At 37.2% G+C, this 18,185-nt stretch overlaps 2 protein-coding genes across 2 annotated transcripts in view; both read right to left on the minus strand.

Moving 5' to 3' along the window:
• Positions 1–476: 476 nt before the first annotated feature.
• The window catches only part of LOC106618861 (uncharacterized), a 323,886-nt gene continuing 306,177 nt past the window's right edge, over positions 477–18,185 (minus strand). Inside the window, exons 6-8 of the mRNA XM_014236756.3 lie at positions 7,004–9,923; positions 4,916–5,229; positions 477–2,969 (exon numbers count right to left, since the gene is read on the minus strand). Coding sequence (XP_014092231.3) covers positions 1,698–2,969; positions 4,916–5,229; positions 7,004–9,923 — 4,506 coding nt within the window. The 3' untranslated portion in view covers positions 477–1,697. The remainder of the gene's footprint in view (positions 2,970–4,915; positions 5,230–7,003; positions 9,924–18,185) is intronic.
• Positions 16,657–17,635, minus strand: LOC106618863 (uncharacterized). The gene is made up of 4 exons (XM_014236758.3): positions 17,528–17,635; positions 17,282–17,455; positions 17,013–17,213; positions 16,657–16,952 (listed from the first exon to the last, which is right to left on the minus strand). The coding sequence occupies exons 1-4, from the start codon at positions 17,550–17,552 to the stop codon at positions 16,831–16,833; spliced, it is 522 nt and encodes a 173-aa protein (XP_014092233.1). The 5' UTR covers positions 17,553–17,635; the 3' UTR covers positions 16,657–16,830.

The raw sequence follows: 18,185 nt of genomic DNA on the forward strand, positions 1-18,185 counted from the left end.
ACAATAAAATGTCTATGAGGTTAAACAATTATTGGCAAAATATGAAAGAAATCGATCTAAGGTGTACAAAAATTTTGGAATCACCTCATAATGATTTTCGAAGTCAACTTCAGAGCCATAATCATTGTTATTGAATTAGGTAAAATTTTTTGTAAGCCTAATGTTTCTGTAACGAATAATATTGAAAATCAACTTGAAAGTTATACATTTTACAGGGAGTATTGTTTATTTTTGAAAATTCTTGAAAAATATTTTTGAATGCATTATAAAATTTACCTTCGAAAGCACGCGCTCTTAGTACGAAAATTAGCGTAAAGCGTAGTAATTTATAATTAAAAAAAATTAATTACTTTTGACAAGAAAGTTTAGAAAGTTTATTGTAAGAAGACAATAAATATATAAATATTTTAGGAAATAATTTTTCAAAATTAAATAAAACCTAAAATATTAAGAAGTTTATCAAATTTTATCGATATGCTTTGAAATAACTATATGAACTATGAAAATTAAACTTTCTTATATAATTTAATATATTATAAAGAAAAAGAAATCAAGCTTCAAATAAACTTTTGGATTAAAAATTACACTCTGAAAGACTTTCCTAAAGTTTTCGTACACTCGGAAGTAACAGCTAGCTGAAGAAGATGAAGATGAAGATAAGATGAAGATAGATGCTCTACACATTTATAAAGAAAATTAATATAGTCTTCCTTCATGACAAATAATACAAATTTTTCGTAAGGCCGTGCTAGTTAATACAGTTACTGCCATAATCTTCAACTTATTTTTTAATATAACCTTACTTTTTTGATTACGCAAAGTACAGTGCAATATAAAGGCAAGATATGTAAAATTTACGCTAAATATACATGTAACTACAAAATATCCCAAAAAGTATTTATTTTACACTAAGCTCTCATATAAGCCACATAATTACTTCAGAAGTGATTATATCTTCATTTTTTCGAAATTCAATTATAATATTTTATGTATATTTAGCATCAAGCTAATGTTAGTTGTGTGTGTTGAATTATTGTGTGCGCATTATTGATGAGTGTCTTTGATTAAAAGTCTTCTGTAGGAGTACAACAAATAATAAGAGTTCCAATATCAGCCTATCTAATATAAATCTAAACTTAAATTAGGTGGCCTAACACATTATAGCTAAGCTAAATACAACTAACAATGTCATTAGAAACATATGTATTTATACACTCTAAGCGGCAACGCAGCGCATGGCATGTTATAGCATAGCATAGTCCAGCATAGCAACGCATGATACGGCATGGCGGAGCACAGCTTAGCTTAGTGTGGCACAGTATCACACAGCATAGCATGACACCGCATACCATAGTACCACATAGCATAGCACCACATAACACAACACCAATTACAGGCACAACTACGATGTCCTGCTTTGCAAGTTCATAACTGCTTTATCGCTTGCGTTGCCTCGATTTGCATACTTTTCATTAACAAGTCACTTCTTTCCACATTATCATATTTACAGTTATGCTTAGCCTAAGGTGTCTTCGCCTACAAGCTATATATGTATGTATGTATGCATGCATGCATGTATGCACGAGTATACGCGATTGTGTCTGTTTTAAGAGGACCTTAAAAATACTCGTAACTTTATGGCCGAAAGGGAGCTTCGTGACATCGTTTGCGGCGGTGTGGCAAGCGCGGTGCCGCAACTAACAGGCATTCAAGTGATTCGCGCCCAAAACAACGCCCGCCGACATATAGCCCACACCGCTATTGCCCACAACATGATGATGGTGATTGCCCGCCTGCTGTTGCTGGCGTTGTAGCTGCTGCTGGTGTTGATGCTGTAGCCGCAATTGCTGGTGCTGCTGCTGATGTGCATGGTGGTTGTGGTTGTTCGCTGTCGCTGTTGCGTCCACTGATGTCGTTGTGCCGCTGACATCATTGCTCGTTGCTTTTGTGCCCGTTGAGGTCAAATTCACCAAGCCATTGCCTTCGGCAATAACCATCCCCACACCGACACTCACACCGACGCTCACACCACTCACGCCTGTTAAGTTGGCGTTGACTTCGCTCTTCTTCAGTGTGTTGGTAGCGGATGTCACTGCGCCGCCACCACCGACGCCCTTACTGTCAGTGCCATTGCTGCCAGTAGTTCCCAGTGGCGTAGTTGCCGTGGTGGCTGTGGCGCTGGTGCTCAGGCTGGTGCCGCTGATGTGTGCGCTTATGCCGCTTGGTACACTCGAAATTGTCGTGGTAGCGCCACCGACTACTGAGGCGCGCACCAGCTCCTCATTAGGTATGGAGAAGTGTCGATACGAAATGTATTCGGGTGGCATGGCGGCTTGTCTTTTAGCATTCTCAATGCGTTGCTTCTTCAGTTTCACATAACTCAACACTGAAATCATGACAATAAACACAATGATGCCCAGGCAACAGCCGACAATGAGACCGAGGCGCCGCGTTAATATCGAGTGTATGAAGCCGTTGCTGGAAAGCCCGTTCTCGTCGGTCACTAGACTCGGTGTCGAGTCCAGTGTTTGTACGTCGGTACAAGTGGTGATGTGCGTATTTTTCAGTACGTCCCGCAGCGCATTGTCCGTGACGACGGTATTCTCGATTAGCGCCTGTTGTTGTTGCGGCTCGGCTTGCGTAAATAATTGCTGCTGGTCGTGCGGCTGTTGATACGTGTGAAAATATTGCTGATAATATTCGGATTGCTGCTGCTGTTGTTGTTGTTGCTGTTGGTCGTAATAGTAGTGTTGCTGTTGTTGGCCTGCGATGTAGTTGCCGGCACTTGCGGCTGCCTCGTCGCGTAACATTAGCACCGTATCGTTAAAGTGTATCCTTTGCAGCGCATTCGCCGCCGGCTCGGACAACCAATTACCGGTGCCAATGACGCAGATGTGGTAGCGTGTATTCGCATTCAACTTTGTTAATTTGGCTGAGTTTGCGGTGCCGTTGAGACGTTTGCCACGCATCTATGGGGAATAAAATTAAAATAATGATTGAATTAAGGATATTAAAGGAAGCGATTCGACAATATTGGGAGTAGTACTTAATTTTATTACGCTACAAGTTTACCGTTCAATATACTAACGAGATGGTTTACGGAAACTCATAGATTTCTTATCCTACAAGTTCATTACTTTCCTAAATCTGTTGAGTGATCATTTAGAATGGACTAACCTAAACTTATTAAAATTCTACCAGTTCCATGTATTAGGTGCAGCATTGGATTTGGCTTGACCATAATCTCGATTGTTTGTACGCCAAATAATTTTGCCCGATTTTCAATTACATTCAAAGTATAATCATAAACGAATAACCACAAAACATTACCATACAATAACTTTTATGGCAATGCATTTTTATAGGTTAGGGTGCACCAAAAAAGGTTCTGATAGAAAAGCTGTCATCAAAAATATCATGATGACAGTATGCAATGCTTTCTATGCATGGTTTTGGTGAAGTCTTTTCCTGGGTGTCAACCATAGTATAGAGTGGACCTGATGTGTTCTAATTAAGGGATGAACTTCATCTATCACTTAGTACCATGTTTTTCTTTTCTTTGATCATTCTTTATTATCAAATATGAATATGGTTACACTTAGAACCACAATAAAGTCTTCAATTGGGTTTGTCTGCTTAAATCTGCTCTTTCAGAGTTCAATGACTTCCATGGACAGGGTTTCAGTTTATAGGTAATATTCGACATTTATTTGAACTAAAATCGCATAATGTTCGATTTACTCCAAGATAGTTCTAATTTTAAAGTTTCAATGTTCTGTCAATATTCCAATACTTTCCCTTTGTTTCATAGAGGTCTTCGATAATACAACATTTTTTATTTCTAAGGCAAGTGCATTTATTTTTTAGGCTAGTATTCTAATGCTAATATTTTTAAAATATTTTTTTCATTCAGAAAAACCCTTTGTCCGAGCTTATTCGACTCCATTGGGTTACTGCTAAGAACAGATTCGCTTGGTTATCAGTTAAGGCCTTCGGAAATTATGTTTCATATATTGTATATATTTCCGCGCAAGCCTGCTATTCACACGGTCTCGAAAAGACTGCCGGACGGTTGTAGTCACTTACTGGCATCACATGTGAGCCGTATGCGCATTATTAACGATGACACATGCAGAAAGTGCAGGGAAGTAGGAACACATTATCTACCTATGTCCAGCCTCAACTACTTGTAGACCATGACTTAGATATCTTGGAGCTTCTTAGTTCGAGGGACTGGATGAAGCATCTGAATTATATATCAAGTCTCTATTAAATTTCGCGAAACCCATTGCAATCATGCGCCACGTAAACTTCAGCTCATATTAATAATGAGCCGCCATCTGGTAAGCTAATGCATACTTATTTTTATTTATGCGAAACTAACAAGTAGCAAGCAAAATTTTCGCATTCGATGACTGAGAAATTCCAAAATGAGGGTCGAGTTGTTAACAATTCCTCAGAGAGAAAAACATTGATGCGGATTTTGAAGCAATTACCTGTGGAACACTCATGTTTCCTACTTTACTTCAAACTACTTCATACTATTTATCACAATTTATATGAAGTTTTAGTAATATAGTTATCGATCTAAGGATTTATTTAGACAATTAAATTCTCTACAATAATTGTTTTGATTAGTTCGTACGTTACTAGGCTCAGCTTTTCATAAGTTTCATATACGGAATCTAACCTACCATATTTTTTACAAATACTTGGAATATTAAATTTTCCTTGCTTGCTAACAATTTTTTTTTTGAAATCGAAACGCCCACTCCTCATTCCCATACAGTACACTTTGAGAAATAAATGGAATATTTCCACCTAAAACCACACACAAATTGAGTTTAGCTGTTATTGCTTATGTCAATAAACATTTCTATACAATCTACTGCTTTTTCGAATAGTTAACGCTCACCTCATCGTAATCAATGCCATCTGTGGTCGCGTAATATACTATTTCATAGCCAGTTAAACCCAAATGCTCACGACTCAACCACGAAACGACCACCGAATATGGCTGTATATCCTGTATGGCGATTTTCGGTATCAACGGTGCATCACAAAATTGTTGTGGCTCCATTTTAGCAAACACTTTGCCCCTCAAGTCCACTGGATGTTCGCACCTTAAGTAATTAATGCCATCACCGGCGCTCGTTTGGGACCATTTTCGATGATCGCGCAGCCATTCCCACAGCTTTTGTGCATCACAGCTGCAATGCAATGGATTTTCTATATAGTTAACCAATACATAAAAAAAAAAAAAACAACAACAGCCACGACAACAACAATTAAGTGGCATTTGTGTCGAGCGCGTTGACGTTGACATTGATGAGTTCCAACAGGTAATACGGCCAATACCATTGAGGTGGCGTCAATTGGTGTAGTTGTAGTTGACATTTGACGCGCACAGTTAGCGGTCATACAGCGTAATTGTTGCATTTTTTATAGCCATGTAACGAGTTGTAGTGAAACGATACAGTCAGTTTCAGTTTGCCGCAACATCCAGAGAATTGTTGGTAGATGACCAGGTGGTGAGCAGAAACCGTTTGGAAAGAGAGACAATAAAAAAACAACAGAGAATCGTTAGTGAAGCGCTTATCACATACAAGTAATTATAAATAAAGGCTTTTAAAGGGAATAAAAATATTATTAAGTGCATATTGGTAGTTCAAATGTAAAACTATATTTTAGAGGAACATAACCTACAATCAGTGTTCATCGTCTACATATTGTATATATCTACATATTGTATATATGTATAAAGTATACAACTCTGAAATTCTGAGGCGACTCCAAATAACTGACAGTTCGTGAATTATTTCCAAATCTGAAATACTATACTCGATGGTTGGTTATTGCCTTCCGAGGAGTTACATACAATTTTATCCAAGCTAAAACTTATCGAATGGAAATCCCGCACTCGTCACCATAGTCGAAGTCGGATGAAGTTTCAACTTACGTATTTTAAAATTCTAAAATAACACTAAAAGAGGATGACGCAGACGCACGCGACCGATCAGCGAAACTTCACCTACTACACTGACGGATCAAAAATGGCTAATGAAGTGGACGCGCCGGGATCTATTGCAAGGAGCTAGATCGCAGGCGATCCTTCAAACTGCCGGAATACAGCAGTATCTGCGAGGCAGACGTCTTTGCAGTCAGAAAAGCTGCTGAGATAGCTAATAACGTAGGAAACGGCATTAAGAACATCAATATATACGTCGATAGGCAAGCGGCAAATGAAGCAATAATCTATTATCGAATTGCCTCAGAGAATGCCTCAGAAGCAAGCAGGTACTTGATATGATGGCTGCCGAAAAGCAATTGCATATATTCTGGGTTCTAGAGCACAACCGCGTTTCAGTAAATGAAAAAGCTTATGAGATTGCCAAAAGTGTCATCTGCTTGGCTACCAAACTAGTAAAGCAAATACGCAAGTCACTAAAAACGATACACAATCCGAAAATGGTAGTGGCATCTATTATTGGAATTTTCAAATTACCTATAGGTATAATGTGGTTTTGAGACCACTGCAGCTAGTTTCAGGTTAATATGAAAGCCAACAAAATCAATAAAAGAGGACTTATAAGTTTTATGCGGAGTACGAAAGGCTGATGAATAAAATATGACATAATAATAGTGTGAAATGAAATATGGCCTGCTAGAGATCGATCGGTATTACATTATTGATGTTGGTAGTGACATTAATTGAATCGCAGATCATGTACAGTGAAACCAACTTTTAGCTTTGGTTTTGATTTCACCTAACTATTGAGTGATGCATTAATGGGTTCAAAATAGTTTAGAAACTTTTGATTTTTTTCGAAACGATGACATAAATCTATCACTTCCTACTCACTGGTTGAAAAAGTAAGTTTTATGAATATTTTTAAACTATTTAGACTAAATGTTTTTATATTTATATGGCGGACTTAAGAGAGTTGCAACTATTAAAAAAATGTGTATATAAATAATAAATAATCAATTTTATAAAACTCACCTTCCAATTTCAATGTTTTTATGTTAGTCTCCAAAGGTTTGAGCGCCTCAATCGGCACTAGTTCGAAATAGTTCTTACGTAGATCAAGCACATGTAGCTTACGCAAGTACCGAAAAGCGTCATTCGACAAGACGGTCATACGATTGCCCATTAGATACAATTCCATGAGCCCATGCAGATTTCGAAAGGTTTTCTTTGATATGCGATCCAATTGGTTGTAGGACAAATCAAAAGTTTGCAACTGAGCCAAATCGCTACTAAACTCTTCCAAGTCTTTCAGAATATTATGTGAAATATTTAAAAAACGCAGCAATGTCAAGCCCTGCAGACGCTCTTTCGGCAGCATTTCCAATTCGTTTATGCTAATGTCCAATGTCAGCAGATTTGTGAGTGATTTGAAGGCGCCAGGTGAGATGCGTGTGATGCGATTATTAACCAGATGTAAGTGCTGCAAAGCCTGAAAAGCTTCGAAGTCTTTGGAAGTCAGTATGGACAGATTAGTTTGGCAGATGTAAAGCTCCTTAAGGTAGGGGTAACGCTCCTCTTTCACTGTGTAAATCTTATTTATTGGGTTGCCAGTGAGATTGAGCCAAGAGAGGCGTGGTATGGAGATGTCCGAAAGCGCGGAACTTGGCAGTTGCAGAAAACGATTACTCGACAAGTCTACACGCTGTAAATTTATAGAGTGTCTCAAAAAATTCGCAGGCAAAGATAATAAAAGATTGCCGCTAAGATCAATATTATCGAGTTGGGTCAGGTTCACCGCATTGAAACCGCTCAACGAAGTGATTTTGTTGTCATGCAAATTGAGTTGACGCAGATTCAGCGTACCGCTAAGCTTGAAGAAGTCTATAGAAGTCAGCTGATTGCGTGACAAATCCAAGGTCTCTAGCGTGCTCAAGTTATATAGCGCAATGTGCGGAAACTCCGAGAGCTGATTGTGACACAACTTCAACTCTTTAAACACATTTAGGCCATTGAAAATATTTCGATTCATAACAGTGATGCGGTTGTCGCACAGATCGAGCTTAACGAGATTGGTATTCTTAGTGAAAATCTCGTCTGGTAATAAATCGAGACTGCAATTGGCCATCGTAAGCAATTGTAGAGAGCGCATCTTATCGAACATGCCGGCCGTTATGCCACCCACACGCTCGTGACTGAAATCGTTGTGCGCGAGGTAGAGACTACGTAAGCTCGGCACATCTAGTTTATGTATATCGGAGGGGTTTAATTGATTGTCCTCCAAATTGAGTTCATTCAGGTTCTGCAGCGCCTTGAAGGTGTGCAGCTCAATTTTGCGTAGCGAAGTGTTGCGCAAATTCAAAAACGTCAAAGGAAGTTCTTCCATGAAAATATCTTTGGTTAATTGTACCAAAGGATTGTTCGAGAGATCGAGTACGCGTAGATTCTTCAATTTATTGAAGCAATAACTTTCCAGCGCTTCAATATAGTTTTGTGAGAGACTTAGCTCTTCTAAGCTAACGAGCGGTGCAAAGTATTCACGGCGCACATGCTTCAGCCGATTGCCGCTTAAATCGAGAAATTTCAAATGTTTCAGCGTGCTGAAAGTATCCTTGTCGATGTCGCGTATGATGTTATTGCTAAGGTATAGACGTCCGAGCATCAGCAGATCCACGAACATGCTTTTGTCTACGCGAATCAGCTGATTGTCACGCAGCCACATAATCTGTATGCGCTCCTGCCGCCGAAATGTGCGCACGTGTATCTTGTGCAGCTCATTCTCCTCCAGCTGTATAGAAAGCAGCGAAGAGTTGGTCTTGTCGTTGGGAAAAATGTCTTCCAACACGGTCAGTTGGTTATCTTGTAAGTTGATGTGCTGTAAATTGGTAAGACTTTGAAAGGCGCCCGGTTCGATATCCTCGATATTGTTCTTTTGTACATGTAGTTCCTGTAATGCCGGTAAGGGCTCGAAAACACCCTTGCGTATGCGCCGTATACGATTGTTATGTAAGCGCACTTCACGTAAAAATTCCAACTTCCTAAACATGCCGATCTCGAGATCTTGTATTTGATTGTTATCGAGCGATAATGAAGTGAGTTTCTGGCATTTATCGAAGAGCGTTACAGGCACTAACGGTATGAAGTTGGAACGCAAATATAGATGATCTAGATTCACAAGCGTGCTAAAGACATTCGGGTCGATGTGCGCTATGGCATTCGATTCCAAATAAATCACATCCACATTGGACGAATTCGTAAAGGCGTCTGCAGGCAATTCGAGTATGTTATTTTCGGAGAGAAAGACTTCACGTAATTGCGGTAAATTCGAGAAGACACCACTAATTGAGTGCACATGATTGTGACTAAGATCTACAGTCTGTAGACGTTTGTTTTTATCGAAAATTTTGGCATCCAAAGAAATGATGCGATTGTGTGACATATCGAGCGACATTAACTCCTTCAAACTCTTGAACGCATCCGGTTGTACGAGTTCTATCTGATTCGCATACAGCGAAAGTGTTTTCAACTGTGGAAAGGCGCTAAAACAATCATTCACAATATCCGTAAATTGATTTGAACTCAAGTCGAGAAATATCAAAGACGGCAGCCGTAACACCGTTGCCGCTGCCGAAGCGTTGTTCATCGCGAGCGTTATATCACCATAAAATGTGGAGATCTTGTTGTTGGATAGACGCAACGTACGCAAGTAATCGAGTTTACGTAAAGAGAGTAACGGAAATGTACGCAAAGCATTCTCGGATAGATCAATCTCTTGTATGGACTCCTCCAGTCCTACGAAAGCGTGCTCAGGTATTGACTGCAGTTGGTTGCCCTTCATGTTGAGCTTCGACAAACGCAGTCCGTAGAAGCTGTAGTCTTCGATACGCACAATCTCATTATAATCAAAATCAAGTGCGCTCACCTTCTGCATGCCGTTGAGTGCTCGCGATGGTATCTATGAAATAAAGTGAAGAAAATTTGAGAATTGAGTTGCATTACGTTCCTAAATAATTAATGATTTCGAAATATAATTTTTGAGATATACATACATATATATGTACAGGGATATAGTGTAAGTTGAGTGTTATATTTTATGTATGTCTTCCCAGTACCTTCGTATCGACAACTACCAGGGCTGTGTGGTTTTACTTTTATTGTTATTGTAGCCTAGCTGAGGGAGCTTGTTTTTATTCAAGATCCCATAATACCACGACGGTATCATCGAAGGTTTTACTCTAAGTGTCTTACTTAGTACAAAGAAGCACTCCACAGATTTACTAAATTAGGTTTTATGCCGCATATAGTTGGGTGGTTTCGGATTGGAGAATTTTTAAAAAATTTGAGATTAATACAGCTATTATATTAGTAAGGGAAATAATGCTTTATAACGAAGTTTCGTCGAAGTTTGAACTAGGTATGAGTTAAAGCGCATGTGCAAATTGATATAAATCCAGGCATCCCGTATTTATTTTAAAAAATTCTTTTATTTAAATTATATAATTATATGTTGGTTGGAAAAATGACTTCTCAAACTTAAAACCGATAATATTCGAGTATATGTCGACCCTAATATAAACTAGAAGCGTATAAAAGTCGAATAGAAAAGTTAATTAATAGGCTAGGTTATGTTAGGAGAAGTACATAATTGTACTGACATTTTCAGTTCTTCTTGCATTCAGGTTTAACCCACAGCCACCACGAATCTCCCCAAAGAGGTACCTACCATAAGGATAGCATTAGATCTACTGCCCTGGAGCTAACCTCCTCAGAGTGATTACTATCCACTCCGGTATCAGGTATGAGTTTGTTGGCTGTGCGCTCAAGACTAGTTAAAGGTTTAGACTCTATATCTCTAGCATTAAGTTATTTTATGATTACACTGGTTTGAGTGCCTGGAAATAGCGGTATTGTAGGAAACTGTAAGACTGATGAGTTTACTAGGACAGGTACTTCAGTCTCCATAACTGCGGAATGGGAACGGTTAGGCGCTCCGTTGCCTTCTGGTGGCTCACTACTGCTCAGCAACTACCAGCAGCTGTGCAATCGTATGATCCTTCTGGCCCAGGTCCTTCTGGAAAATCGAAAGAGATCTTGGGAACTCTTTGCTCGCAGTAAGGGTAAACTTTAAATCATTGTAGAAGTTCTAACTGAACACTGTCCGATCAGGATTCACGCAGAATAGATCAAGGCAAAAACAATTTGGATCTCAAACTTTTTGACTCCAAAATTAAATACCGGAAATAGAAATAAAACACGTAAGCAGATTTGTGATAGGTTCAGGATGTTTTTGCCGATATCTGAGATCCTATCACAGGAGCTGAGGGCTCAGAAAATCCCTGCTACTGTGCCTGCTTCGTATTTCATTCTATTGTTGTATGTGTGAATGTTAACAGCTTCTTTGAAAGAGATTGATCTTAATTTTAACCTTTCTAAAAGTTGATCTATCGGTTAATATTTAGATAGTTATTACTAGACAACTATTCAGACAATAATTATACTTCAGAAGAACCGCGTAACATTAATATATTTAATAACTATAATACAAGTATTATTAAACTAATTTTTCATATGATTAATATTTAATTAATAATTAAATTCCCAAGGACCAACACAGGCGCTGGAGGTAAAAAGCTGTGTAAACTCTGCTCGTGAGCTTTATGGTCGATTTCCTCCCTTGTGTCCTCGTACAGTCAAAACAAAACAAAACCAAAAAAAAAACAAAAAAAACACGGAACAAACAGAAATCCGCGTGTTTGAATAATGCATGAATTTTCGAGTGGTCATTTTTGGGTCCACACATGCATATGCATTGCCCCTTGTCGTGTCTTACTTATTTTTATTCAACAATTGAACACCTTTTATCGGCATTAAGCTTTATTGACTCTCGGCTGTTATTTGCACATGTGTTGACTTTTATTTGTATTTACTTAACCGAGCCGAGTGTGACTTTTTCTGGTTTAATTAAAATTGCATGAAGTTGCATGCCAATGCATATATAAGGAAATTTCCAAGCACCCAGTAGAGAAAATATTATGAAAGATGAGTTTCTGGATGTCTTTTATATATACAAGTACTACTAAAGTTGACGTTGCTGTTATATACGTTTTTGATTCGCCACCTCTCTGCTTACTAAATATTTTCGATGCTCGGCTCTCTTGTCACAAAATTTACAAGTGAAAACAACAACAAAGTTAATCAGAAAGTAAAAAGTCAGTATTTTGTTTAAAACTCTAAGTCTTCTAACTCTATACGATTATGCCAGTCTTCTTTATGTTATTTTACCAGTTTGCTTCACTTTCAAAAGTTACTCTCAAAAGTTTGCTGAAAGACTGAACAGTTGAAATATGTGAGTGACCTCTTATTGAAAAGGTATAATAAGTTTGAATTAAATTTATTTTTATTGTACCAGTTTATTTGATTTACATCAGTTTTCTCTACCAGTGCTATTCATCGCTCTGAAATGTTTGTCAGATGGAAGACAGCTAAAGTACTCAGTAAAGTACAATATTGTAATATGTTTCAATAAAATTTGTTTTTGATTACACAAATTAATTTGATTTATACCAGTTGTGTGCTCTATTCACTCCCCTTCAAGATTTGATGAAGGAAGGACAGCTAGAGCTTCCAATTACCTAATAATGTAGTATAAAGAATTGATATTCAGTTTCTGCATAATTATACCACTTTACTTTATTTATACCAGTTATCTGTTCCATTTGTCTCTTTCCAGAGTTATGTGAAACGAAGTCACTTTATTGCTACGTAAAACAATAATATATTAAAACAAGCTAGGAGTAGATTCTGATTGTCGTAAATTCTTCTGAAGCCAGAAATCGATCACAGCCTCTGGTAGGTCTTTCATATCCGAAATTCGCATAGGGTACGCTTATGAATAAGTAAATATTATATTTGTGCGAATATGTTAAAACTGCCTGCATATATGTACATATGTTTGTACGTGTTTTTGACACAGTAACGGGTCAAGATTAACGAACGAAAACGAATTGAACGTAAATATTTTCGGAAATCAACAAATGACCCGACGCTGTGCTTTTGCAGATGTAAGACCTTTGTTATCCATTCGAATGCAGGCAATGGTGCAAGTAAAAGGCTCACACTGATATACATATGTATATATATGCATACGTGAGCACGCGATTTATAGCCACATCAAATTTGTAGAGAACCTTTTTACTCCTTGATGTCACTTTTGAACAAATAGAAGGACAAATGCTTCGTATGTATATAAGTAAGAATGTACCATGTGTATATAAAATATATAATATTTTCAACTTCATATGTTTTTAGAGAACTCGAAAAGTGGATCGAATTATCAAGAAACTTTAAACAATTGTTAAAGTCAGCTTGGCATGTGGAGTTAAGTTTTTATCATGAAAACAATCATAGAAGTTATATAGCACTACTCTTGGTGGAGCTAAAGATGTATGCTTCATCCTGAAGTTTCAGCATCATATTTCAGGGCAATTGCCTATACTCGTATACTACCGTTAATTTTACTAAGATCTCGGCCTGTCTGCCAAGGCTGATAATCTCACCACTAGAAGTTCAGTTGAATGCATCGCCCAGATATTAATTTCGAATATGTGGAATCACATGTTGCGAATTCCTGGATAGCTAAGCATTAACCAGGTTAGTTACATTAGGTATAATACTAGAATTTTTATGGTCACTAGATTTGTCTACATAAATCTAGAAATGGAAACTTTTGAAGCTCACGAACTCATATTATCGGCGTAAATATTGATAATTAACGATCAAACTTTTAGAGATTTTTTCAAAAGAAGCCCTATAGGACATAAAATATTTTCATAAAAATTTTAACCCTCTAAATACTTTCTGTGCGACACCTTTTTAGGAAAGCTTGCTAAAACTATTGAATTGTCTTTGTGTCCCCTCTGTCCTTCTAGTCATAACGATATAAGGTCGTTCTAAAGAAAGATCTTCCTAAATTCTGTGTTCTTTGATGAAACTAGCGGTATTATTCAATATATTTTCGAAAACCAAGACCTAAATGCCTCAATGAAACTGAAAACTGAATGAAAAGAAAGGAACTCTGAGGAAACTTCATTATTTTTCCGAAAATATAGTTTACGATTAAATTTAAATAGATAATTGAGTGGATAGTGGTACTTTTATCAACAAAATTAGATATCAGATTCGCCCTCTGACTACCAGACCACTGCAATGTCTACCAAGCGGAGTTCACAGTTCCTAGCCACAGTGATATTTCTGGTAATTGTGAAGCCGATGCACTAGTCAGATCAGACACCACTCTAAAATTAGATTCCGATAAAGAGGAATATATAATATATGTCTCTGGCTACTTGTAGATAATGAATGAAGGAATGACATAAGAACTCTTGTAGGAGTACTAACAGGTCTAACTTATTGGCAGACATGCCAGCAGACTGGGGATACCAAGTTGCACATATAAAACTTTTTGTATTGCTGAACTTCAACATAGTAGCGATAATAGAGTGAGTGGATTTTAGTCCAGGTGGTGTCACATTCTACCTTCTAAAGGCCAAGGTGCGTCATCTGACATCCACTCTACCTACCTACGTAAATTATTTGCTTTATTTTCTTCTTCTTTTAACAAAAATTGTTCGCAACAGTATTAAATATTTCACAAAATTGTATGAAGAATGAAATGAGAAGAGAGGTTTCGTATTTATATACCCTAAAATCGTTTCAGTTAGGTAGACCTGGCTATCTTGAAGGCGTTCAGAAAGTTTTCTTGCCCTTTGCTGCATCATACTGCATCTTACTAGGTTAGTAGTCCCAAGGTTCATTTATCAAAATAGATCCACCCCTCAGGTATGCCACGATTTCCTCAAGCATAACCTTTTGGAAGAGTTGAAAGCACAAATGCACTTGAAAACAATTTATGGTTGCCCATTGAGCGCATTCTAACTGAATGTTAAAACACTAACTGACGAATTTATTACGTCATTCCTGACTTTTAGTTGTGGCGGCACTAAAATAAAGCAGCCTAACTGCTAGTTATACGATTTACTGTTAGTTTATACAATTTATTGCACCCGAGCTTAAAGTGTAGCAAGTAATAAACTAACAACAGTTATTCACTTTAACGTCACTTAAGCTGCGTACGTGTTTATGTCAGCGCATGTGAAAGATATGAACTGCCACATGGACTTGTTTACAGGTGCACACTCCACACGGCCACATACACACATGCGCACGTGTGTCACCGCAATAAACTACAAGTATGCAACACAAGCGAGAGACATTCCACGCATTGCACGGACTTCCACTCGACTGTTGTTATACATGTTACGGATACTCGCTGTTGTTTGTAGCATATGAGCTCGATGTTGCACACCGGAAGTGCAGCTGTGCGCCTTGCAAAACATACAGGTTGCACGTATCTCTGTGTGTGTGTAGGTGGTAGCAATTTACTGCGATTTAATGCAATGACATTTAAATTTATTGCCACTGATTCAAAATTTATTGTTTTGTCCACAAAATGGTGTCAATTGAAAAAAATTATGGTCCACTCTCGCCGAATGAGTGTGCCAACTGATAGCCACCTGTATATGAGCAGACAACAATGTGCCATATTCGCGTGTAAAAAGTACTAAGGAAAATGTGTCCGTTAATGGTGAGGAAATAGATGAATATGAATAACTTTACAAGCAATATGGGTTGCCAGCAGTACGATGACTAAAGGCTTTGTCAATTTATATACTTATATCATTTAGGAATTTCAACATTTATACATTAAGTCCAGAAAGTTGCCGGAAATTGTAAATTAAACGAAAAATTTGTAATCTTTATCAATATTAATTTTGTCGCCTTCAAAATATGCTCCTTCTGAAGCGATACACATATACCACCTCTTTTTTCAATTATCGAAACATGCCTTGTAGGTCAGGGTCCGGGATCGCCTTCAGATCCCTCTGCGAATTTTCATTTACGGCCTCAATCGAGTCGAAACGAGTTCCACCGAGTGGTAACTTGAATTTTGGAAACAAAAAAAAAAAAATTGTCATGGAGCCAAATCCGGTGAATACGGTACTTGCGTGTCGATGGTATTGAACGAGTTTTTGGTCTTAAAATTATTTTTTATACTCTGTAGCAACATGTTGTATGTAACCACCAGAAAGTTTCCGAAAATTGCTTTTTTTTATATTCGTGTGGTTCATCCGTTCCATGGACAGACGGTCAATAAAGAGTATTATTTGAACGTTTTGAGGCATTTGCGCGAAAAAAATCCTTCGTCAACGGCCGGAATTGTGGGCCAACAATTTTCGGAAACTTTCTGGGCTTAATGTAAATATAAATTAGGATGGCTACAAAAAATTAAATTTGCTTGATATCTGACAAATAGGCTCTTAGGCACATCTAAGAAAGTTTCCCAAGTATGTGCTCTTAATTATATCTATTTTTTCTTAGAATCAGATAGAAAAATTCAAATCTTTTAACAGAGCTCTTATTTCATAAGTGTTCTCCATATTGAAGTTGTACTAAAAATGAATAGTCTTGTAAAATTAGTGCTGGTTTAAGCAGTAGAATAGTCATAATGTCGTAAAAAACTGAAGTTCATCCTCTTTTATTTTCTACCTTGTTATAACCAGCTAGCCATATGTATAATCTTTTATAATTTTTAGAAACATGTATACAAAAATTATTTGACTGCAAACCAAAAAAAATATATAATTTTTTTTTATATTCTTCTATTTTCTGGTATAGTATTTTAATTTTACAATATTGCTGGTACAAAGCCTAAATATTATATATATAAATGCAATAACACAGAATATTTTTTCTTTAAGCCGCCATATTACACAAGAATATTCGGCAGATGACACCTCGGACGTTCAACCCCGGAATAACTTTTCAATTCCGCTTCGCTTCTTCTTCCTTCCCAGTGGTCTGCACGGCTTAAAGCCATCGCTTAACTTGAAACCCTTACATCTTGCCATGGCAATGTTTTTCATTTCTGAAAAAAATGTCAAACAATTTTGAAATTGCTTACAAAATAATCAGGAAGTTAACGTACGATTATTCAGTGCACGAAAACAGTTTTGCTTTCGGGCTGCACAGTTCGTTAACAGGCGACACTGCTTGCCGGCCTGTTGGCAGCGAACCACCTTATCCTTGTCACATTTAATATTATGGCAATTCTCGCTGGTGGTGCATCTTGTGCTGCCAGTGGCGCCACGTATAAGAGAGCAACGTTCGATTTTCGATCTCTTCAGCACTACGTGTAGAACAATTTAGGTGCTGTCAAAGACAAAACTTCCAAAAATATTTTCCCGTAATACTTACGTGGTATATTTTGACGCCAGCGTGCACAGTTCATCTCATTTAGCGTACATTCCTTGATTTTTATGCACTGTGCCGGATCCTCTTGCACAATGCAAACTGATATGCTCGACTCATTCATTCGACACTCGCCTGGACAATTCGATTGCACCAGACCATTCGCAGTGAAGAGGAGGCCTTTAGATATCCATATTCATAAAGTATGTTAGATAAAAATATAAGACTAGGAAAATATATATTTCTACTCACCTAAAACTAAAATAGATTTACGCATTTTGAAGATACTCAGATTTGTGGAAATTTTTCACTGGTCATACACATATGCCACAGTTGGCTACTATTTATTCAACAACCTTCTCCACTCATTTTTATAAGTGGCTGCTATATTTATAAATATTTTTTATAATTAAAGACACTTCCAAGAAAGGTTTCATGAATTGAATTAATAAATTTCTTAACAAAATTATGTCTATGCGGAAGTAACTTTTTAATATTATTTACATATTTGTCTTCTTTGCAGATGTTCTTTTAAGCTTAATATAATATTTACACACAAGACAAAAGTATTTTGCTGAGCTTTAATATAATTTCCCCATATATTTAACCAATTCTTAAAAGTTCAATGCTCTTTATATATATGTTTCAGAAGAAAAGTCTGATTAATTTCAACTAAATTAAAAAAGTCTTCCACAATTACGATGGTTGCAAATTTAAAAAGTTATATGCTATAATAATTGAGAACAAAAAAAAAAGAATTTTCCTTCAGCTGGGAGAATGTTGATTTGAACAAGCAAGTACATGCCAAACAAATAGGAAATCGGCAGATATTTTCATGAAGTATACATAATTTAGACTGTGACGAATGGAACAAGCAATTGGTATAAATCAATCTAGCAACAGCTATAAT

This window comes from Bactrocera oleae, chromosome 5 (genome assembly GCF_042242935.1).
Source record: "Bactrocera oleae isolate idBacOlea1 chromosome 5, idBacOlea1, whole genome shotgun sequence".
Lineage (NCBI taxonomy): Eukaryota > Metazoa > Arthropoda > Insecta > Diptera > Tephritidae > Bactrocera > Bactrocera oleae.

What these genes read in the sequence shown, in the direction of transcription:
- LOC106618863 (XM_014236758.3), bottom strand. Translation starts at nt 17,552, where the DNA reads ATGCGTAAATCTATTTTAGTTTTAG. An exon ending in TAAATCTATTTTAGTTTTAG is followed by an intron (nt 17,456 to 17,527) that starts GTGAGTAGAAAT and finishes GGATATCTAAAG; the next exon opens with GCCTCCTCTTCACTGCGAAT. An exon ending in CTGGCGTCAAAATATACCAC is followed by an intron (nt 17,214 to 17,281) that starts GTAAGTATTACG and finishes TTCTACACGTAG; the next exon opens with TGCTGAAGAGATCGAAAATC.